The sequence below is a fragment of the Alosa alosa genome, chromosome 23 (genome assembly GCF_017589495.1).
Source record: "Alosa alosa isolate M-15738 ecotype Scorff River chromosome 23, AALO_Geno_1.1, whole genome shotgun sequence".
Classification (NCBI taxonomy): domain Eukaryota; kingdom Metazoa; phylum Chordata; class Actinopteri; order Clupeiformes; family Clupeidae; genus Alosa; species Alosa alosa.
This window is the reverse complement of record NC_063211.1, coordinates 11,963,575-11,984,483: the sequence shown is the minus strand read 5'-3', so window position 1 is coordinate 11,984,483 and position 20,909 is coordinate 11,963,575. Positions and strand designations below refer to the sequence as shown.

The 20,909-nt window shown below is 44.8% G+C and overlaps 1 protein-coding gene across 1 annotated transcript; it reads left to right on the top strand.

Annotated features, from left to right (window-relative positions):
• Window positions 1-76: 76 nt before the first annotated feature.
• helb (helicase (DNA) B) lies at window positions 77-20,270 on the top strand. Its single transcript, XM_048235681.1, has 14 exons — window positions 77-474; window positions 1,417-1,779; window positions 2,214-2,435; window positions 5,760-6,811; window positions 13,103-13,307; window positions 14,091-14,232; window positions 14,808-14,941; window positions 15,183-15,267; window positions 15,428-15,487; window positions 16,066-16,363; window positions 17,362-17,511; window positions 17,767-18,357; window positions 18,618-19,197; window positions 19,611-20,270. The coding sequence occupies exons 1-13, from the start codon at window positions 264-266 to the stop codon at window positions 19,155-19,157; spliced, it is 4,053 nt and encodes a 1,350-aa protein (XP_048091638.1). The 5' UTR covers window positions 77-263; the 3' UTR covers window positions 19,158-19,197; window positions 19,611-20,270.
• The last annotated feature ends 639 nt before the right edge of the window (window positions 20,271-20,909 follow it).

Here is a 20,909-nt window from a genome sequence, read left to right as displayed (position 1 = left end):
AGTGGATGACCGGTCCAAGATGGCGGCTCCAAATCTCGTCAGCGCTAGTAGGGAGCAGCGGTCGATGCGGCGTCTATGTATATTATGTCTATGCTTTTAACCATAGACACTCGTTTCATGAACCGGAACTTCCTACACTACTGTCAACTCGACTGTTATTTTTGGAAAGGCGGCGGGAAGAATTTAAACTGCTACATACTAACATTGACTGCTGTCAGAGTGGGGGGCGTTTTGCCCTCTATGGTTTCCCCCCATAGCCTACGATGTCAGCTGTAACCTCGTCGCCGCGTGGCAGAGTTTTAGTTGGCTATATCTTACCACCGAGGGAAGAGGCGCAAAGAAACCAAGATGAGGGCTCGGACTCTGAAGATGACGAGGAGGAGGAAGACCCAGAGTTTCTGGACATGGTTGAAATGGAAAGTTTGTCTGCTGGAGGGCGCATGTTTCAGTCATCAGTGTCACCACGACTAGAGGGTAAAGTACAACCCAGGAAAGTTGAAATGCAGTTGAAATGCATGTAACATTATGTTCATGAGCTGTTGTCTATGCTGTTCTTGTGATGCTTGTCAGATCGAATGATTGCTCGAAACAGTATCATCATGCAATAGGCTAGCTAGCCTACCTTGCGTTTTAATAAACCTCAAAGAGCTTGATAGTAGTTTAGCGGAGATGGAATAATAGGCCAGCGATCTGTGGACTCACTTTTATTTGAGTTCCTTTATTTCCTAATATGCGGTTGTTATCTGCGTCATGTCAAACCCGTGGGGTATGTGACAGGGTTTTGTTTTGACTTGCACAGCATGATTTTGTAAAAAAAAAAAAAAAAACCTTCCAACAGTTTGCTTAAGTTAGCTGTGCCTCAGAGAGGAGGAATTAAAACTGGATTCTTTCACACAAACTCGCGTCACAGACGTATGTCACCGCCCATTTGGAGGCGCAAACAATCGGATTTTTGGTTTAACCATCAGTTAACTTCAAAACAGCCATTTTACTTTGGATAAACACTAGCAATACATCATAGCAGTGATTAACGTCAAAAAATCTAAACTGGAGTAACTCAACATTTGACATTTGGCACATTTTGAAACTGTGCCTTCATTTTACAACACGAGAAAAAACTTGTATAACCCTTGAGCCAGCTCCTTACTTTGTGATCTCAATGGCAATGCAGCATTTGCTTGCACCTCCAAAAGTATGGTGTACCTGGTTACCTCCCAAAAACGCCCTTAAACGCCCACAAATACCCATATGTTTGTGTGAAAGAATTCAAAACGTATTCCACATCTGTGTATTTAAGACAAAATTAAGCTGACGAACATGTTAAGCAAAATTATCTCGCTGTTACTTTTACGTACTAACTGGTCTAACTATTGTATGCAGTTTCCTGACAAGACCTGTGCTCTGATGACCCTCTAGTTGACTTCCAGATCTTGGGCTCCACTCAGACTCTGCGGCTCGAGGGCCGATTCCCGCTCACAAACCCCTGGTGGCAGATCACCTGTCGCGTGGGGCATCTGAGGAACGGCCGGGCGGTCGTCCAGGGCTTCCCTTCGTATGCCCTTCGCAGTGACCTGAAGGGTGAAGCCAGCCGCTTCGTCGCGTCCCTGTTTCTGAAAGCATGCGGTGTGTCCCCAGAGCACAGAACGCAGTTCATGAATTGGCTGCCAGAGGACACAGAGGTTGGGCTCCATACCCTGCCTGAACTCCTGGAGGAGTTTGAGGATGTGGAGCAATGCAAGACAGCTGCAGACCACATGAAGAAACTGGTATCCAAATCAGGTAAGGGACATAGTCCAGGGGCTTGTGGATGAGGCTGCTAACTGTGTTTGAGTCCAGCTGTTTAGCTCTCACATGATTTAGACTTCACTGTAGACACATGACCGTTTAGGCAAATATAGGCTTATTTCACAGTTGGTGTCTTGTGTGAAATACAGGAACTTGACCAGTAGTGCTGTCAAAGTCCTGTGGTTGCTTCGCAATTGTTTGTATTGCATATGCTATTTAAAGATGTAGGTCCGTGTTCCATTTGATCCCTCATCATTCCAGCCATGTGGGCATTGTAGAGTTTCTCAGATATAGCCTAAAGTCTGACTCGAGCTAATTTAATAACTAGGCAAGTGGTTCCTCCGTGCTTCACACACACACACACAAAAAAAAAAACAAGCGGTAATGCCTATTAGATCCTTGAAAACTCTCCCATTTGCACTCTGTAGTTGCAGGTGTGTGTGTGCGCGTGGCCACCCGGTACCCGCAGGTCATGATGCACCTGCCCACTCTGCTGCCCCGCCAGTTCAAGGAGCTCCTGGGGATGGGCAAGAAGAAGGACCATGACGCCCTGCAGGACAGTGCTGAGGCGGGGCAGGCAGAGGACCTGCTGGACCGTCTGGAAGTGATCATCAAGACACAAGTGTGGAAGCTGGGCTTCAGCTATGTGAGTACTTCACTCGCTCACTAAGCAGAAATAGAGCACAATTCAGCTACAGAGATTAGAGATGATTCATTGGGTTGAGGCTGTCTTCAGTGCACGCTGCAGAGATTAGAGATGATTCATAGGTTTGAGGCTGTCTTCAACACTGTAGAGATTAGAGATGATTCATAGGTTTGAGGCTGTCTTCAACACTGTAGAGATTAGAGATGATTCATAGGTTTGAGGCTGTCTTCAACACTGTAGAGATTAGAGATGAGTCATAGGGTTGAGGCTGTCCTCAACACTGTAGTCAGCAATGTCATCAACGCTTGTGTTGGGGCCGTAGATGGAGCTGATGAAATGAGCTAAATTAGCCGTTACTACCCTGCTCCCCCACACTGGCTAACAAGTCGTTGTCCATGCTGTTTAATACTAGCACTGTTTCCCATACATTGACTTATTTGTGGTGGCCCATCACAATATCCACATTGACCACCACACAATGATTTTCCAGGATGTACTAAATTGTGCTTAAATCTGGTTAGCATCATAACCACGCTGTGCTAATTTGTTAAAAAAAACTGTTGTATTCAAGTTAATTCTGCAAACCAACCACCGCAAATGGAATTCAGTTCTGTGGGAAACACTGACTAGCTAACCCCATCAAGGCAGCCAATGGTTGTGCACAAAGCGCTGCCAACCGTTCTCCTCTATCTGTCATCGTTTAGAGCCCGCCCCATTTTTAGCCTTTATGCAGATGATAGTGAGGAGTTGACAGGAGATGAGTGAGGGAGAGAGATGGGGAGCAGTTTTGGGAAAAGACCTCAGGCCAGACTCTCACTTGGGTTACCGTGGGCAGTGCCAGACTCTCACTTGGGTCACCGTGGGCACTGCCAGACTCTCACTTGGGTCACCTCTAACTTGGGTTACCGTGGGCACAGCCAGACTCTCACTTGGGTTACCGTGGGCACTGCCAGACTCTCACTTAGGTCACCGTGGGCACTGCGCCAGTTTGAGGTTGGGATGCAGATGTCACCTTTGCTACGGCTCACCTATTTCACACCTTACCTGTGTGCATCCCTAATATAGATTAAAATATTTACTGCAGTGGAAAATTACACATTAAAGAACACTCAGACATGAGATTAGAAAGGACATTAGAGATAACATCTCTCTTGGATTTGACTTGCTCGCACAGCTCAGTTCTAGCAGGCATTATTAAAGAAAATAAGCCAGAAACAGTGAATGCAGTAATGCCTCACACACACATGCACAAGTATACGTATAAGTATATATACTCTTTTGATCCCGTGAGGGAAATTTGGTCTCTGCATTTATCCCAATTCGTGAATTAGTGAAACACACAGTGAGGTGAAGAACACAATCCCAGCGCAGTGAGCTGCCTGCAACAACAGCGGCGCTCGGGGAGCAGTGAGGGGTTAGGTGTCTTGCTCAAGGGCACTTCAGCTGTGCCTACTAGTTGGGGTTCAAACCGGCAACCCTCCGGTTACAAGTCCGAGCACTAACCAGTAGGCCACGGCTGCCCCATCTGTTCCTTTGTGCAAGTAGTTGGTGATTATCACACTTGAAGTAGTACCAAAGCTACTGTTACAAAACGAGACACACATAAACATATTCAGATGTGAGATTCAGATTCCCTTGTAATGTCATCATAACTCTGACTAAAACGCGTAGTAAATTGCAGTGTATTTACCTGCATTTCCATGATGGTGGGATTCATTTTTTGCATCACTCGATAACAGACTAGTGCCTTGTTTCTGCTTTTTCAAGGGAAGTCCTTAAAAAAAGAGGATCTGAGAAATTTGATGTAAATGTGGTGTAATGGTGTGTGCACCTGGCACCACTGTGTATTTAAAGGGTGTGCGGACAAATATGGAATTTCCTCAGTGATTTTATGTATTTACGTAATATCCACATGAAGACATGCTTTTCAGAATATTTTTTCAAAATATGTGAAATAATGTATAAATTGTATTTTAAGACAAGGACTTTTGCTGTATATTTACTAAGTTAATGTTGCAGTTTACATTTTTACCTATAATTTAATTATAGTTGTAATAACATTTATTGATATTTATTTATTTATTATTAGTTTATTTTTTTTGAAAATCTCTGGTTGAGCTATGATATTGGATTGCTTGCTTGACTGTCAGGAGATGAGCACTTCTTTCTCACTGATCATACCTCATTCAAAAACTCCTACATGGATGGTGACTCTTGAGTTAGTGTTGAGCAGATGTCACTGGCACGAACATGTCTACTTCCTGTTTAACTCAACAGAGAACAGAGGAAGTGTGTGCCAAGTTGCGTGTGGGTTAGGATGGGGGTGGGAGTTAAAACCACAGCCCACAGTGAGTGGTGACGGACCCAAATGTTCCCTGGGGATTTCAGAGGTCCCACCGTTGGGCCGCAATCTCAGAGTTTTTTTTTTTATCAAGTATTACTCATGTTTTCAAATATGAGAATAGAAATAATCTTTCCAATGTATGACGAATGGAAGAGTTTCATAGGCTGAGACAAATGGAAGAGTTTCATAGGCTGAGGCCTTTCTTTTGCAGTTGCTTCAACCCCCACAGAACCAGGACCAGTTTAAGGATGTGTATCAGGTCAACCATGTGATTTATCTCAGGAAATACCCCACCCCACAACCCACCTGATCTATGCACATCCTGTCTGTGTGTAGGCCCCAGGTTTCAAAAGTTTGTCATGTATATCCGTCTATAGTGTTCTTGACCTAATCTCGGCTAATCTTGACCTGTGCTACACTTTTCCTTCAAGTTTGCTAGTTTTTTGCCATATTGTTGACATAAAGTGACATACAAACAATATCTTTGTGGAATACAAGTGAACAGGTCTTAATAACCTCTGATTAGTATTGCTGTTTATTGTTAAAGTACAATGTGAATACCAGCCAGTGGAGGACACTTGGACAGGATAACATAAAAGTCAACTGAGATAATATTGTGGATCTGCCCTAAATCTGAAGCTGTGGCGGCAATAATTTGGTGGCGGTGTGGCACCAGTGTGTGAGAACAGCTCCCCCTAGTGTTTCATCTGAAAGTGGCTGCTCTATCTACCATAACTTTAAAGGTTGTATCAGGCTAAATGTGTGTAATGGCAAAATAATGTGTTCCTCTCTCTCTCTCTCCCCCTCTCTCTCTCACCCCCTCTCTTCCCTCCTTTCTCTCCCTCTCTCTCTCTCCCTCTCTCTCTCTCTCTCTCTCTCTCCCCTCCTTTCTCTCCCTCTCTCTCTCTCCCCCTCTCTCTCTCTCTCTGCCCGCCCTCTCTCTCGTCTCTTTGTGTTTGTGTAGATTCTCTACGCTCCACTGAGGCCTCGTCTGGGGCCTTGCGGCCCCTGTTCGGGGCATTCCGGAGCTGCAGCGGCACGCGCTGCAGGTGTACGCTCAGCTCAAGCACCAGTGCCAGCTGTCCGGGAGCACCTACGTGGAACTGCGCGGCCTGGAGGAGCTCCTCTGCTCCGAGCTGTCCGAGCTGTCCGTGTGGGCGGCCGTGCGTTTCATGAAGGAGCAGGGCGTGGTCGTGCTGGAGCGCCAGAGGGTAGCGCTGCGGAACCTGCACACCTACGAGACAGGCATCAGCGAGCGGCTGGCGCGGTTGACGGGCGGCGCGGACGAGGGGGTGCCGAAGCCCTGGCGCATCGACTTGGACGTCCGGCGGGTGCTGAGGGAGGCCCAGGAGGAGAGGCAGAGGGCACGGGCCGAGGCAGGTCGAAACACACCTGACGAGCAGACCAACGGGGCAGGTGCCCCGGCGCACGATGTGGAGGCGATATCGGAAACATCCCAAGATGCAACAGGGGTCGCCAGGGACAGACCAAGCGATGACCTGATGTGTGGCCATGGGGAGAGGTCCACTACACAAGCCATCCACTCAAATGGAGGCTCGTCATGGGACGACTTGAACTTTGACCTTAAACTCTCCATCCCAAGGCAGGAGGTTCCTCCCAGTCCTGAGGAACCGAACCGCGACCCGCCCGTGGAGATCGAACTGGACCCGGACCAGGTGCGGGCTGCCCAGATGATCTGCTCCAACCCGGTGACGGTGATCAGCGGCAAGGGTGGCTGCGGCAAGACCACGGTGGTCAGCCTGGTGTTCAAAGCCGCCATGCAGCAGCGCGACCGCGACATGGAGGAGGTCCTCAAGGCCTGCGAGGACTTCCAAAAAGACTCTGGCCCCTCACTACCCGAGGACGAGGCCGCCACCCAGGTGGGTGAGGAGAGCAAACAGGAAGAGGAAAAGAAGAAGAAAGAGGAGGAGGAGGAGGAGGAGGAGAAGCTGCAGGTGCTGCTGACCGCACCCACGGGCAGAGCAGCTGGACTGCTGACCAAGAGGACGGGCTTCACTGCGTACACCATGCACCAGGTGAGGGAGAGGGGTGACTCAATCAATCAGGCGCTTTATGACTTTTAAATGTGTTATATGGCATTCTGGTTCTGCTGTGTCTGACATCTTGCTGTACCTCTCTCTCTCTCTCTCTCTCTCTCTCTCTTTCTCTCTGACATCTTGCTGTACCCCTCTCTCTCTCTCTCTCTCTCTCTCTCTCTCTCTCTTTCTCTCTGACACCTTGCTGTACCTCTCTGCCCCATCTGGCCCCCCTCTCTCTCTCTCACCTTGCTCTCTCTCTCGCTCTCTTTCTTTCTCTCTCTCATCTTGCTCTCTCTCTCTCTCTCCGACACCTTCCTGTACCTCTTTGCCCCCCCTCTCTCAATTCAATTCAATTCAATTCAAGAATGCTTTATTGGCATGACAAGCTCACTTATATTGCCAAAGCAGTTATACAATAAATCTGAACACAAACATGTCAGTAGATTTTCATAGGAATAAAATAAATAGGTAAAATCTCTGTCTCGACCTCACCTGTCATGCAGTAACCACATATTCTGTGTTCTTTTGGTTGCCATGATTTTCTGAGTCTAACTTTTTCGATTTCCAATTTGTGGTCACTTAGCCTGTATTTGGTTAGGGTCAGTCTCTGTTTTCTATCTCTGACAGTATTAAGATATTCTGCTATTTTATATTCTCGGTTTAGGGACAGATAGCATTGTAATCTACTTTGATTTTTAGTTTCTTCTTTCCAATATTCCAAATAGGCTACTTTACATTGTTTCATAATTTGGTTTACTCTGATTGGTTTTTGGAAAACAGTGTTGTTGTGAGACTGATCAGAGTGGGTGTGTGGTAAGGCAGTTAGTCTCTGCAACAACTGGTGTAGGGGACTTTTTTCTGGGTTCAGCTCTTGGGTTTGGAGGGCTTTAGAATGAAGGGTGTCTTGTGGGCTGGATTTTTTTATGGTGATTCAGAAAATTGAGTGCTCTTTTGTTGATGTTAATGATTAGTGGGTATCTACCTAATTCAGCTCTACATGCATTTGTTGGTGTTTTTCTCTGTACTTGTAGAATGTATCTGCAGAACTCAGCATGTAGGGATTCTATTGTGTGTTTGTCCCAGTGAGTATAGCTATGATGACTGAGTGGACCCCATACTTCACTACCATACAGCGCAATGGGCTGGATGACACTATCAAATATTTTAAGACAGATTTTAATTGGAATTTGGAGATTATAACATTTTCTTTTAATTGCATTTAGGGCTCTTCAAGCTTTTTCCTTTAGTGCATTCACTGCCATATTAAAACTCCCTGATGCTGTCATTGTTATACCTAGGTAGGTATAATTCATGGTGTGGGGGATGATAGAATTGTTTATTTTAAATTGGTGTTTGTTTTCTTGGCATTTGGGGCGTTTTTGGAAAATCATTACATTTGTTTTGTCTAGGTTTATCTCTAGGGCCCAGGTCTTACAGTACTTTTCTACTATATCTAACTGTAGTTGTAGACCTTTTTCAGTAGCAGACAGTAGAACCAAGTCATCAGCAAAAAATAGAGACTTCACCTCTCTATCTAGGAGGGAGAGGCCAGGACCGGGACATTGCTCTAACTGGATAGCAAGTTCGTTTATATATATATTTAATAACGTCGGACTTAAATTACAGCCCTGACAAACACCTCTCCCTTGGGTGAAGTATTGGGTTATTTTTTTTTCAATTTTAACAGCACATCTGTTATTTAAATACATGGTTTTAATTAGGTCATACACTTTACCCCCTATCCCACAATTTAGTAGTCTAAAATAGAGCCCTTCATGCCAAATAGAATCAAACGCCTTTTTAAAATCAATGAAACAAGCAAATATCTTGCCATTTTTTGTTTGGTGAACATGTTTATTAATTAAGGTGTGGAGCGTATAAACATGATCGGTGGTACGATGTTTTGGAAGGAAGCCAATTTGATTTTTGCTTAGAATGGAATGTGCATCAAGAAAATCTGCTATTCTCTTGTTTAAGATACTGCAGAACAGCTTTCCCAGGCAACTGCTGACACATATGCCACGATAATTAGAGGGGTTTGATTTGTCCCCTTTTTGTGGATGGGGAAATCAGCCCTTTACACCACATGTCAGGAAAAATGTCCTGACCGTAATATGATGTTGAACAATTTCAACACTGCACCCTGCATCTCGGTGCTGCATTTAAGCATTTCATTTTTAATGCTATCTGGACCACAAGCTTTCCTTGGCCGTAGAGCATTTGTCTGGTGGTTAATTCTTCCCAAGTAATTGGAAAGTCAAGGGGTTTTGGTTGTTTTAATTTTTTTCTTCTAATGATTGGAGTTTTTCTTTTATTAAATGTTGATCTGAATTGAGGTCATTAATTGGTATGTTTATGTATAAATCTTCAAAGTGTGCTTTCCAGATGTTGCCATTTTGGATGGGTAATGCTTCTCGTTCTTTTGTGTTGAAATTGTTCCACATATCCCAGAATTGATTTTCATTAATGGCTTTCTCAATATCTTCAAGTTGCTTTTGGCTGTAGTTTTGTTTTTTGTTCCGAATTGTATGTTTATATTTGTTTAAAATATCATTGTAATGAATACGTAAGGCTGCGTTGTTTGGTTGACGATGTTTTTCATTTGCTATTTTTCTCAGGTCTTTTCTGATGGTCTTGCATTCTTGATCATACCATTTGTCAGATTTTTTTCTTTTTAAAGGCTTCCGTTTTTGCCTTATGAGGTCAGCTTTGATAGCTGCTTTATGAAATATCATGTTGATATCGTTTACGGCCTTGTTTACACCATTACTTGCAAGGTTATATTTGTTTTGATCATATGTTCATATGTCATTTATCAGATCAGGTGAGTTCAAGGCCATAATGAACTTGTCTCTACTGTCTGGGGCCCATCTGTAAGTGGGATGTGAATCACATAGATTACAAGGTTCACTTTTTGTGTTGCTCTTTTGACCTGAGAGGTTAAAGAACACATTGATCTGACTGTGGTCTGAAAGGGGAGATTGCTCTCTGACAGTGAATGCACTGATAGTGGAGAGGTTCATGTCAGTGATTGCATAGTCTACTACACTGGATCCAAGAGCTGAAGAGTAAGTGTATCTCCCTAAAGAGTCCCCTCTGAGCCTACCATTAACTATGTACAGGCCTTAAGCTCGACAGAGTTGCACTATCTCCCTGCCACTTTGGTTTATTTCAGAATCAAGGTTGTTCCGGTGGGGGATGGTTGGTGTGGTAAACAGGGGAAACTGGACAAATACATGGTTGTTTCCCTGTGGGTCAACAATATCAGGTTCAGTTCCTGTTCGTCCATTTAGATCTCCAATTAGAATTATGTTTCCCTGGGCCTGAAAATAGGCAATTTCTGAATGAAGGGTTTCAAAAATGTCCTCTTCAAAATATGGGGAGTCTACTGGGGGTATATAGATAGCACAGAGGTATATGCTCTTATCAGTTATGCCCAGTGTTTGATCTAATCTTAACCAAATGTGTGATTTACACTGTTTTATTGGTAATATCTGATGGCAAAGATTTTCTTTATACCACACCAAGATACCTCCCGATGTTCTGCCCTTGCGTATATTTTTAAACTTTATCGAGGGCACCATGACTTCATTATATCCTGGGGGACAGTGAGTGAATGTATCGTTTTTACACCATGTTTCTGTCAATATAATTATATCAATATTTTTGAGTTAATAGAGTTTATGAATTCAGAGCTTCCACTCTTCAACTCAAAAGTTGAAGAGCGAAGGCCCTGAATATTCCAACAACTTATATGAAATGAACGCATTTGAAAACAAACAAAATGGACTTGTATAGTTTGACACATGAAAATAACTACAACAATCTACATTTACAGTAGTAATAGGAATTTCATAAAGCTTTAAGCTAATAGTAAAGAAGAATATTATGTTTTGTAATAAATAATAAAATTATAATAAAGTTTTTTTTTTTTTTTTTCTTTTTTTTTTTTAAATAAATGAAGATATGTAACTTATATGATATGTTAAGTTAAGTTAAAAATAAAATAAAAAATAAAAATGTTACAAATGTTACTCATCTACTAGGAATATTCATCAGTATTACTACACAGATATAATTTGCTGTGGGTGAAGAGGGAGGCAAGAGGCAGCTACCGCAGCATAGTTCTGTTGCTGAGGATGGGGAGGGGGGCAAGGGGCAGCTACCGCAGCATAGTTCTGTTGCTGAGGATGGGGAGGGGGGCAAGGGGCAGCTACCGCAGCATAGTTCTGTTGCTGAGGTTGGGGAGGGGGGCAAGGGGCAGGTGCTGCTGCATGCATGCTGCTGTTGATGGGGTGGTGGGCCATTAATGGGTCTGGGGTCCAGATTGAACCATTGTTTTTCCTTATGGTAGGATGGATGATCCTAGGGTGGTGATGGGGAGGAGGATGCCTGGGATGGTGTATATGGCTCCTATCAGAGGAGGGTGTAGCAGGACCACTTCCCAGGGTCAGTGGTCCTTCAGAGATTTTGCAAAAATCTTTATCCTCTCCTTGTGTAGATGGAGTCCATCATAGAGGTCCCAGGTGCCAAGGGTTGGATGGAGAGCCACATGGACATTGGGCAGGCTGGCACATCCTCTTCTGATCTCCATGTTAATTTCATGGATGACATGAGGTGGGGTGTCTGTCCTAGGCAGTAGGGTGGAGATCACAATCCGGGTGTCAGGGAACTCCCTACTGGCCTGCTCCGGCCATCCTGTTCATTGCTCCAGCAGTGTCCCTTTGGAGTTTATGCAGGTCGTTTGTTCCTGTGTGGATCACCAGACATTCAGGGTTGTTGAGTGTCTCCTTTCTCAGCAGCTTCATTGCCTGCTTGTGGTGTTGCAGCGCTTAGACAACACTCTCTTTCTGGGAAAAAAGCTTGTTTGTGTACAGGAATTTCCCATTTGAGTCAGTCAGCAGGACCACTTGTGGGCCTTGCTCCTCAGACCGCATGGAGGAAAGCTGGGATGGGTAGAGCTGACTGTTGGTGGGTGACTGTGCAGATGTTTCAGGAGTCGGGTCAGGAGGTGCCAGAGTGTTGCTGGGCTGGGTGCAGAGGAGAGAAGGTGAGGCTGAGACATGGCAGGGGTCTGCAATACTGGAAGGGAGAGTCTGTGTCTCTGTGCTTGTCATTTTGGCATTGACAAGAGATCCGTCAGGCGTTGGATTTGCCTGGTGAGATTCTTCTCTCTCTTCTCAGCATCCTCCTTCACTTTTGCCAACTGAGCACGGAGCACACTTTTCTCCTGTTTGAGTGTCTCTAGACTTATGCTGAAGTCAGATGCCAGGACTCTGTGGTCTTTCTTGAGCTGTTGGAGTTCCATTTTGAGCAGCTGCATAGTGTTGTCTGGGAAGTCAGACAGCCTGGCCTGGGTCTGCTCTTTGAATTCAGCTAAGTCCATTTCAGCAGGGCCATACTCTCTTTTAGCCGGTTGGTAAGGCTTGCAGGTGTGGGAGGAGCAGAGATAGACAGGTTATCCGCTGGACTCTCATTTTCTTCATTGTCCGAGGCGACATACACTTTCTTAGTGTTAACCTCAGCTTTCAAAACTGGGAACAGCTCTTCAAAGGACTCCAGGTTGGCTTCATTACCTGGGATCAACACTTTTCCTTTTGTGTAGTATGTGATGGTAAGCAGAGGGTCATCCTTGTCCAGATGTTCATCTTTGCAGATCTTTAATCTGCCTCCTGAACCAATGCCCTCACTGAATACATATGGATAATGGTTGCATAGGGTATCTTTCCAGATGTAAATGGACGGGGTGAAGAAAATTATGTTGTTCTTCTTTCTTCCTCCTTTCTGCTGAGCGTAGTCAGTGAAGAGGACCTCCGGATTTTCATGTAGTGTCTTCACCTTGTGTTTCTCCCTGGCTGTTCCACTTTTGCATTTAGCTGGGTATTCAATTTCCCTGCTCTTTTCTCTAAGAGCTGTGCTCTTTTTTGCTGTCTGTTGGGTGTTTTCCATCATCAGAATCCTTTTCTGTTAGCTTCTTCAGTTAGCTATTTTAAGGCAGTTTCTCCTTTGGAATGTTGGCAACAATGGCAGTTGATGATTAGCCTTTGATGGCTATATAGATGTTTTGATTTGAGAAATATGATAATACTCTCCTTTTAAGATATTTCCTCTTCAATTGTTGGTTATTATTGTTGTCTTCTTTAGAGTCTTTTCTGGATGTTTGTTGAGGGTTATTTTTCAAAGTGTCCAACTTTTTTAGTCCATATTTTGAGATGATTTCAGGAGCTCATTTTTGATGCAGCTTTTCCTTGGAATTCTCTCTCTCTCTCTCTCTCTCTCTCTCTCTAGGTGCTGTTTAGCTATATGAACTGGACGAGGGTGAAGGACAGGGCTAAGAACAAGGGCCAGGAGAAGGGGGAGGTGTCGCGGTGGAAGTTCCGGCGGGTACGGGCGCTGGTGGTGGACGAGGGCAGTCTGGTGTCGGTGCAGATCCTCCACTCACTGCTGGCCATCCTCACAAGTGAGGCCCAGCTGCAGAAGTTCGTCCTGCTCGGTGAGCCCTCTAACCTTTGATCTTTTGACCTGGAGGAAAACATTGGGAACCCCCATTTTATCTTTCCTTACATGTCCAACATCTAATAATTTATTAATGAATGATAATCTCATAAGGATAATCCATAATTCCATATTTTTAATAATGATGTAGTCCAATTAATCTTTATTAGATTATTATTCTTAAATTATAGATTGCGGAAATTCTCTTTTTGTTTTCTAAATGCTGAATGCTGAATTGTTTGTTTGTTTGTTTTTGGGGGAATGTTCATGAGCCCCCATACTCATGCCCCCAGTGTGTATTACTGCAGCTCTGGCTGTTGGCTGCAGCAAGTCGAGCTAGGTAGAAGCAATCGTTTATTTTTTTGCTGACAGTACTCGGTGACCTCGAGAAACACAGATCTATGTGAAAAATCGCCGGAATTCTCCTTTAAGTGAATGTCGTACAGTGGGACAGTGGGGTTCTGAGTGTGGGAAATGGGTGTCGTAGGAACAGATGGAAACTATTTTTCAACCCCTTTGGAGGAGGCGTGCCAAACCGCTCGACTCAGCTGGCAGCATACGAAAACCAGACTGGAATTCAATCTGTGAGCAAACAGCTGTCAACAAATCAACAACCCCATTTGACAAATGCCTGCAGCTTCCCAGAATGCCGAGCTCTTTCTGAGCCGCCCTTGGTTTTTCAGTACTTGACCATTTACAGTGGTCTCAAAGAAACACCCAGCATATTTGCATATTGCATGGAATACTGTTGGTGTGTGTGTGTGTGTGTGTGTGTGCGCAGGTGATGTGCGTCAGCTGCCCAGCATTGAGCCTGGAAACGCACTGTATGACCTGTTCCACAGCCTGCACAGAGTCCACTGGTCCATTGAGATGAGAACCAACCACCGGGCCGAGTCGAAGCTGATAGTGGAAAACGCTGGACAGTAAGCAGCCTCAGAAACAACCATTTTCACGCCTGTGCTCTGTGTCCAGATATCCTGTGAAGTTAGCAGTCAACTCAGCTAGCGTTGCATCCTAACTTCACAGGACATCTGGACAACACAGAGCACTGGTGTAAGGATGGTTGTTTAAGAAAACACATTTAACTCAATTTTCTCAATTTGTGGTCAGCCGTGGCCTACTGGTTAGCGCTTCAGACTTGGAACCGGAGGGTTGCCGGTTCGAACCCCGACTGGTAGGCCACGGCTGAAGTGCCCTTGAGCAAGGCACCTAACCCCTCACTGCTCCCCGAGTGCCACTGTTGTTGCAGGCAGCTCACTGCACCAGGATTAGTGTGTGCTTCACCTCACTGTGTGTTCACTGTGTGCAGTGTGTTTCACTAATTCACGGATTGGGATAAATGCAGAGACCAAATTTCCCTCACGAGATCAAAAGAGAATATATATACTTATACTTAACTAACTTCCACTAATTCTCAAAATTCCACTCATCACTAATGAGCCAAGCTTGTCTTTTGCTTGGGAATATAAAACCATGGACTCTGCTCTGTCTTCTGTAGTATTGCAGACATGGGTCAGAAGCGAACGTACTACCCTCTGAACTTTGATGCCGTAGTGGATATGAATTGTTCCCCTGAAGTGCCTGGCGATGACAGGAGGTTCATCTACGTGCGGGTGTCTCAGGACGACCTTGGTGAGTTAACACAACCTGTTGCTTTCAGCAGAGAGAAGAGGCTTAGTCTTCCACAGGCCTCTGGGTGGGGTTTGCCATCTTAGAAACCATATCTGAAAAACTCAGTGTGTGGATGATCTTAGTGTATACGGGATCGCCAGGTTGTGGCTCAGGGCTGGTGGCAAACACACAGGCTCTCACTGGGAGTTGTGGTGTTGTGTTGAGATGGGCCTTATCTTGTATTTTCTTCGTTCTTGCTCAGCTCTACACGATGCAATTTCACTTTTGCTTCGACGAGCTGCTGGACTTCAAGACCATAAAATCTCCCAGTTCATCGCTTTCAGGAGGTAAAGGTTTCAAAAGTACTTAGAAAAACACACCCCAACACTTAAAATATGTGGACTTGATTGAGAGTTCTTCTGTGGGAAAATATGTTAAAGGATTGTGGTTGAAAAGAGGTTACATGTATGTTGTTGCGGTAGTGACTGACCTGATATGCATTTGCAGGGCCGACTGTGCTCTGATCAATGAGCTTTGTTGCCAGCATTATGGGAGGCATGCAACCAAGTAAGACATTCAGTAATACTTCTCATTTTATTTAACATTTATTTAGAAAATAGCATTACTACACTGTTGACTGCAGAGTGATATGTAAATACTGAATTCCAGATGTTAATCTCGTCTTTACATTGATATCATGCTATTTTATTTGAAAGCCGTGTTCATGGTCATAGAAGAGGTGGTGAAGTGAATAATAAAGACATTTAGGACAATTTGCCACTCCTGTCATGTTGTCCCTGCTTCACCCTGGTAGTTTTTAAAGGAAAATTCCGGTATTTCGCACTCGGTGAGATGCACAGTTTTAAAAACGAACGTTAAGGGTTGTTTTAGGACATGTTTGAGCATGCCTGTTGGCAGCCACTCTGAGTAGTCAAAGGCGATTCAAAACGAGTCAGAAAAGTCGAGACCGGACCAATCGTCAAAATTTCGGTGTCCACCACTCTAGTTCATCCAAAACAAACCAGAAAAGGGACTCAAAAGTGCTAAATACCGGATTTTTCCTTTAATGGTGCGTTCGTTTAGTATACTGGTGTTCCTTTTCTGCATTGCTGTCTTCTGCAAACCCTGGGTGTTGTTTCTGTCAGAAACCACAAGAACAAGATGGACTTCCGTATTGGGGACAAAATCTGCTGCACGAGGAACAACTATATCACTGACTGGAGCCATGAGCGTGGGCAGCAGCCAGCGTTGCCGCCACCGACCACGGAGCAGCAGCTGGCTCTCGCCGCGCCAACTCAGCCGGGCGGCTGCCCTCTCCCCTCTGACCCTCTGGAAAGCACCAGCGACAAGCTGACTCAGCAGACCGGAAGGAGGAAGGAGGTGGAAGAGAAGGAACCAGTGAAGGAACGCCTGTGCAATGGAGAGATCTTCTACATCACAGAGGTTGGCAGCAGTGGTTACTCACAAGGATCTGTCTGACTTATTTACTTATTTACTTACTTTTTTGTTTACTTGAATGTTATGTTTGTCTGTGGACTTAAAATTGGTAAAATATGTCTTGTCTTCACCGTGGGATAGTGAGAAACGTAATTTCGATCTCTTTGTATGTCTGGAACATGTGAAGAAATTGACAATAAAGCTGACTTTGACTTTGACTTTGACTTTGACCATTTTGCCACTCATTTCCATCTTCAAATGGGGTTAACAAGTTTACAAATGAGTGCATCATTGTAGTCATGGCAACAACACACCTCAAAACAAGTCACTTGTAAGGTTGTAATTACAGGAAGAGATCCTGTATCTTCACATTTCAACACTACATTTAAAATCCCACCATTTCTGAAAAATAATTCCATGTGATATCACCATTTTGTTATAGACTTATTACTACAAGAAGTGGCGCATTTAAGTGCCACCATTAACTATTACAAATATTACAGAACAAACACCCACAGGTTCATGTATCTTCGTACGGCTAGCTCCGATTACCCACTTAATAAGGAGTGTATTGTGACCGTGCATTATTCAGAAATCACAAACCCACACAGTATATATCATCTTATGTGCAATGTCTGATGTCATTTTGAAGATACTAATGTCCTATCTGCATATCTTAATTCAATCATGGGAATGAAGCACATCAACTGATTTGTTTTGTACATCAGAAAAAGTAGATGCAGTGTGCAACGTAGTGCTGGACAAAGATACCCTTAAACCAAAGTCCACACTGGGACTTTTTTCGTCATTCATTTGTTGCTAAAAACCTGATTGTCTGTTGGAGACATGAAAATGCCTTGCAAATATATGTATGTATGTATGTATGTATGTATGTATGTGTGTGTGTGTGTGTGTGTGTGTGTGTGTGTGTATTGTGAGCAATAAACATTCTGGGCGTGGAGATGAATCCTCTCTTTCTGATATCCCACAATGCCTCATTACAGGATGTGACGGTGGAGGAGGGTGGCCGGCGGAGGAGGCGGTACTTGACGCTGGATGATGGGCAGGGGAGGGTGCTGTGTGTTCTCTTCAGGGAGCTGCAAAAACTGTGCAGGATACAGCATGCCTGGGCACGGACCATACACACCTTCCAGGTACCACTCGCGCTAACACACAGATACACACACACATACAGTACTCACACACACCAAAATATCTAGGTGTGTAATGAAATAGAATTTCAATCAGATGGTGCATGTTAATTATAGCAAATGTCTCCTCCACCTCTTTTGTACGTTGTATCTTGCTTCATTTTGCGTTATTATGATTATATGTGGTGTTTCCATTTTGTGTGTGTGTGTGTGTGTGTGTGTGTGTGTGTGTGTGTGTGTGTGTGTGTGGGGGGTCAGGGTTCCGAGGCGGAGACCATTGTGTACGTGGTTGGCAGTGGAGTGGCTCAGGACTGGAGGCATGTTTACACGGCAGTCACGCGGGGCCAGAAGCGCGTTTATGTCGTCTCCAAGGACGCCGACTTCGAGAAGGCCATCAGAGGACACGTGAGAAAGAGCAACACCAGACTCGGCCAGCTGGTCAGAGAGCTGGTGGCCGAACAGCAGTCAGGACAGGAGGATCCGTTGAATCAGTCCAGCTTCACGCAGCCCTGCGCGGGCACCCCCTCTAGGCAAGCCCCAGGCTTTGGGCCTCCTCAGGCCTCCCAAGTGCCAAACCAGACCCCAGGACCCTCCTCAACATGTAAAGACCTCCAGGAGGAGGATGCCTGTCTGCAGGATGATCTCAATTTCAGTCAGGCGTATAACTGGTGCTCACCTATGGAGTGTGCCGAAAACCACGCCAACGTGCCGTGTGCACCTCCTGCCATGTCGGCTGTTGCCAAGGAGGAGAACCCTTGGAAGGTGCTCAGTGATCCACCACAAAGTCCGCTCGGCATCAAACGAGCCAGTGGCTATCAGGGCTGGAACACTCCTCTTAAACAGCCCAGGGTGAGTGACTGTCCTGTTTGCAGCTCTCACATGTCTGAGGAGAGGGGTGTAATAGAGGCATCCATGAAGTATATTTCTAGGAAAGAAAAAGCTGTGTCAAAACATCAGTCCTGACATCCAAGGTGTATTGCTAAAGTAGACTATTTTTTAGAAAATGGATTGGATACCACGGTCAGGTGCCACAATGTATCTAACTACTGTTGGCAATGTTGGTTGTGTTCTCAGTTGTGTTTATTTCCCCTTTCTCTCCCATCCTTTAGGCGGCGTCTGCAGACAGCCCTACTGTTGCCTCGAGTCTCGGACTGCTCACGCTAAGCTCCCCCAACCCTGCTGCCCCTGTGGTGAAACACCTCTTCCCTAGAGAGGCCGGAGAGAACAAGATCACACTCAGTCCAGTCATTAAATTCAGGGCCAGAGTAGGGCTGTTAGAGAGGTTTGCTGCTGTGGACTCAAGAAGGATGGAGGGGGGTGGAGATGCAGGAGACAGGCCCAGCAGTGGCCACCCTCGGGAGGCTTCTCCTTTCAGGAGAGCCCCAGGCTCTGTGTCGGGCCAGGAGACATCCAACTCCCAGGTGCCTCTTGCCATGGTAAAATACCCAGAATTATCCACCGGACCGTGTGAGGACACATTAACCGCAAGTGAGACTTGCCTACAGGAAGATCTCGCTTTCACACAGGAATATAGCTGGCCACCTATGAGCGGTGATGATGACACATCAGCAGTGCCTCATGGGAGTCCTGCGGAAGTTGAGCTCTCCCAAGAGACAGATTTTTTACAGAAAGCGTTCGGCTTAAAATGAAGAGGTCCTGTCCACTGCACAGAGACCTGTAGAAGGACAGGTGAGCGAGCTGTAACTATCCCCTCTGGATTTAGTCTGCTTACCTGTCATCTATCGTATCTATCGAGAATATCTGCTAGTGTTAAGGGACACAGTGTAAGCTTCAGTTAGCATGGTTCTAAAAGGTTTGTTGAAAAGCAAGTCGATTCACTTCTGTTATCTTCTATCAGAGTCATTATTTCAGTTTTTCAGGAATAATTTCTGCCCTGTGGAAGCTCATTTGAGTTCATAAGCTGAGTTCATGTTACCAAATATGAGTTGAAATAATTTCTACAAATGGCTGTTGAATGTAACCGCAGCATGAATACTTATTAGCTAGTGACATTGATACTCCTGCATTTGATTGTAATGAAGAGCTGTCCGCCCTCTCTCTCTCTGAACTCCATTTTAATACTCTTTTTGTCATCTGTTCAGGCATCATCTCCAAGTGTCCAGTCTTTTGGTCAGATGTTGTCATCTCGGCACTCCCCCAGCCATTGATACCAGACATTTCCCTGACCATGACTGGATCTGTGTGGTGACTGTCCAAAGTGTCTTCCTCTCATCTGAGTAACACTAAAGGATGTCCAGCATTAGCAATGCCACTCGGTGTCACTCATGAAGGGTGATTCTCAGATGTTCATCATAAGTTAATCATGAATTAGTGGTTCTCCAAAGAATTTTGTAAAACAAAAAAAGCAGTACACATTTTCGTTTCTGAGGTTCCAGATTCTACAATTAATACATGTAATTGATAGTTAAGTAGAGATGGCCTCACAGATTTTCATCCTGTATTTTAAGGATACACTTTTTTTTCTTTCTTTTTTTTGTATTAATTAACTAGTTTGTTTCCACTGTGAATTTATTCTGAGTAAAGGTTTGGAATATTCTCTTTTACAAGTTGACATTTAGCATTTTTACATTTACAGTTATTCATTTGGCAGAGGCATTTATCCAAAGTGACTTACAGCAATAGCATAACATGTAAGCTATTAACAATTAAGCTACAGAGCTACAGCAATAAAATAAGATATAGTATAAGTGTATATATATTCTTTTGATCCCATGAGGGAAATTTGGTCTCTGCATTTATCCCAATCCGTGAATTAGTGAAACACACTCAGCACACAGTGAGCACACACTAATCTCGGCGCAGTGAGCTGCCTGCAACAACAGCGGCGCTCGGGGGGCAGTGAGGGGTTAGGTGCTTTGCTCAAGGGCACTTCAGCCGTGCCTACTGGTCGGGGTTCGAACCGGCCAGTAGGTTACAAGTCCGAAGCGCTAACGGGTAGGCCACGGCTGGCCTGTTTTGAGATACAGAGCTGCAGCTACAGCAGTAGAATAACAGAAGACCAGCATGCCTCAAAAAAGTATGTTTCACAGGCAACTGGAGTTACTAAGGTTGAGGTGAATAGTAATGTAAATGTAATTTCAAGCCTGTATACAGCATTGTGTGGTTCAATTTTTAACCCTATGAAGAAAGTTCTGGCTCAGATCCCATAAAATATGAGAGGGAAACTTAAGGCCTCAGAGTAGAACTAGAACATTGAAGTTGGTCATTGGGTATGTTGTGAGTGTTGCCTTTCCCCCTATGGATCTTCCTTTCAACACTCATCATTGCTACACCTTCTACTGGTGAGCAACTGCAATCAATGGGATGGAACAGTACCACCCTCAGCCTGTGGGTGGAGCTCTTATTCTGTAGAATGGTACTTAATGGTAATAGAATGGCTA

What these genes read in the sequence shown, in the direction of transcription:
- helb (XM_048235681.1), top strand. Translation starts at nt 264, where the DNA reads ATGTCAGCTGTAACCTCGTCGCCGCGTGGCAGAGTTTTAGTTGGCTAT. An exon ending in AGTGTCACCACGACTAGAGG is followed by an intron (nt 475 to 1,416) that starts GTAAAGTACAAC and finishes ATGACCCTCTAG; the next exon opens with TTGACTTCCAGATCTTGGGC. An exon ending in AGATCTTCTACATCACAGAG is followed by an intron (nt 16,364 to 17,361) that starts GTTGGCAGCAGT and finishes GCCTCATTACAG; the next exon opens with GATGTGACGGTGGAGGAGGG.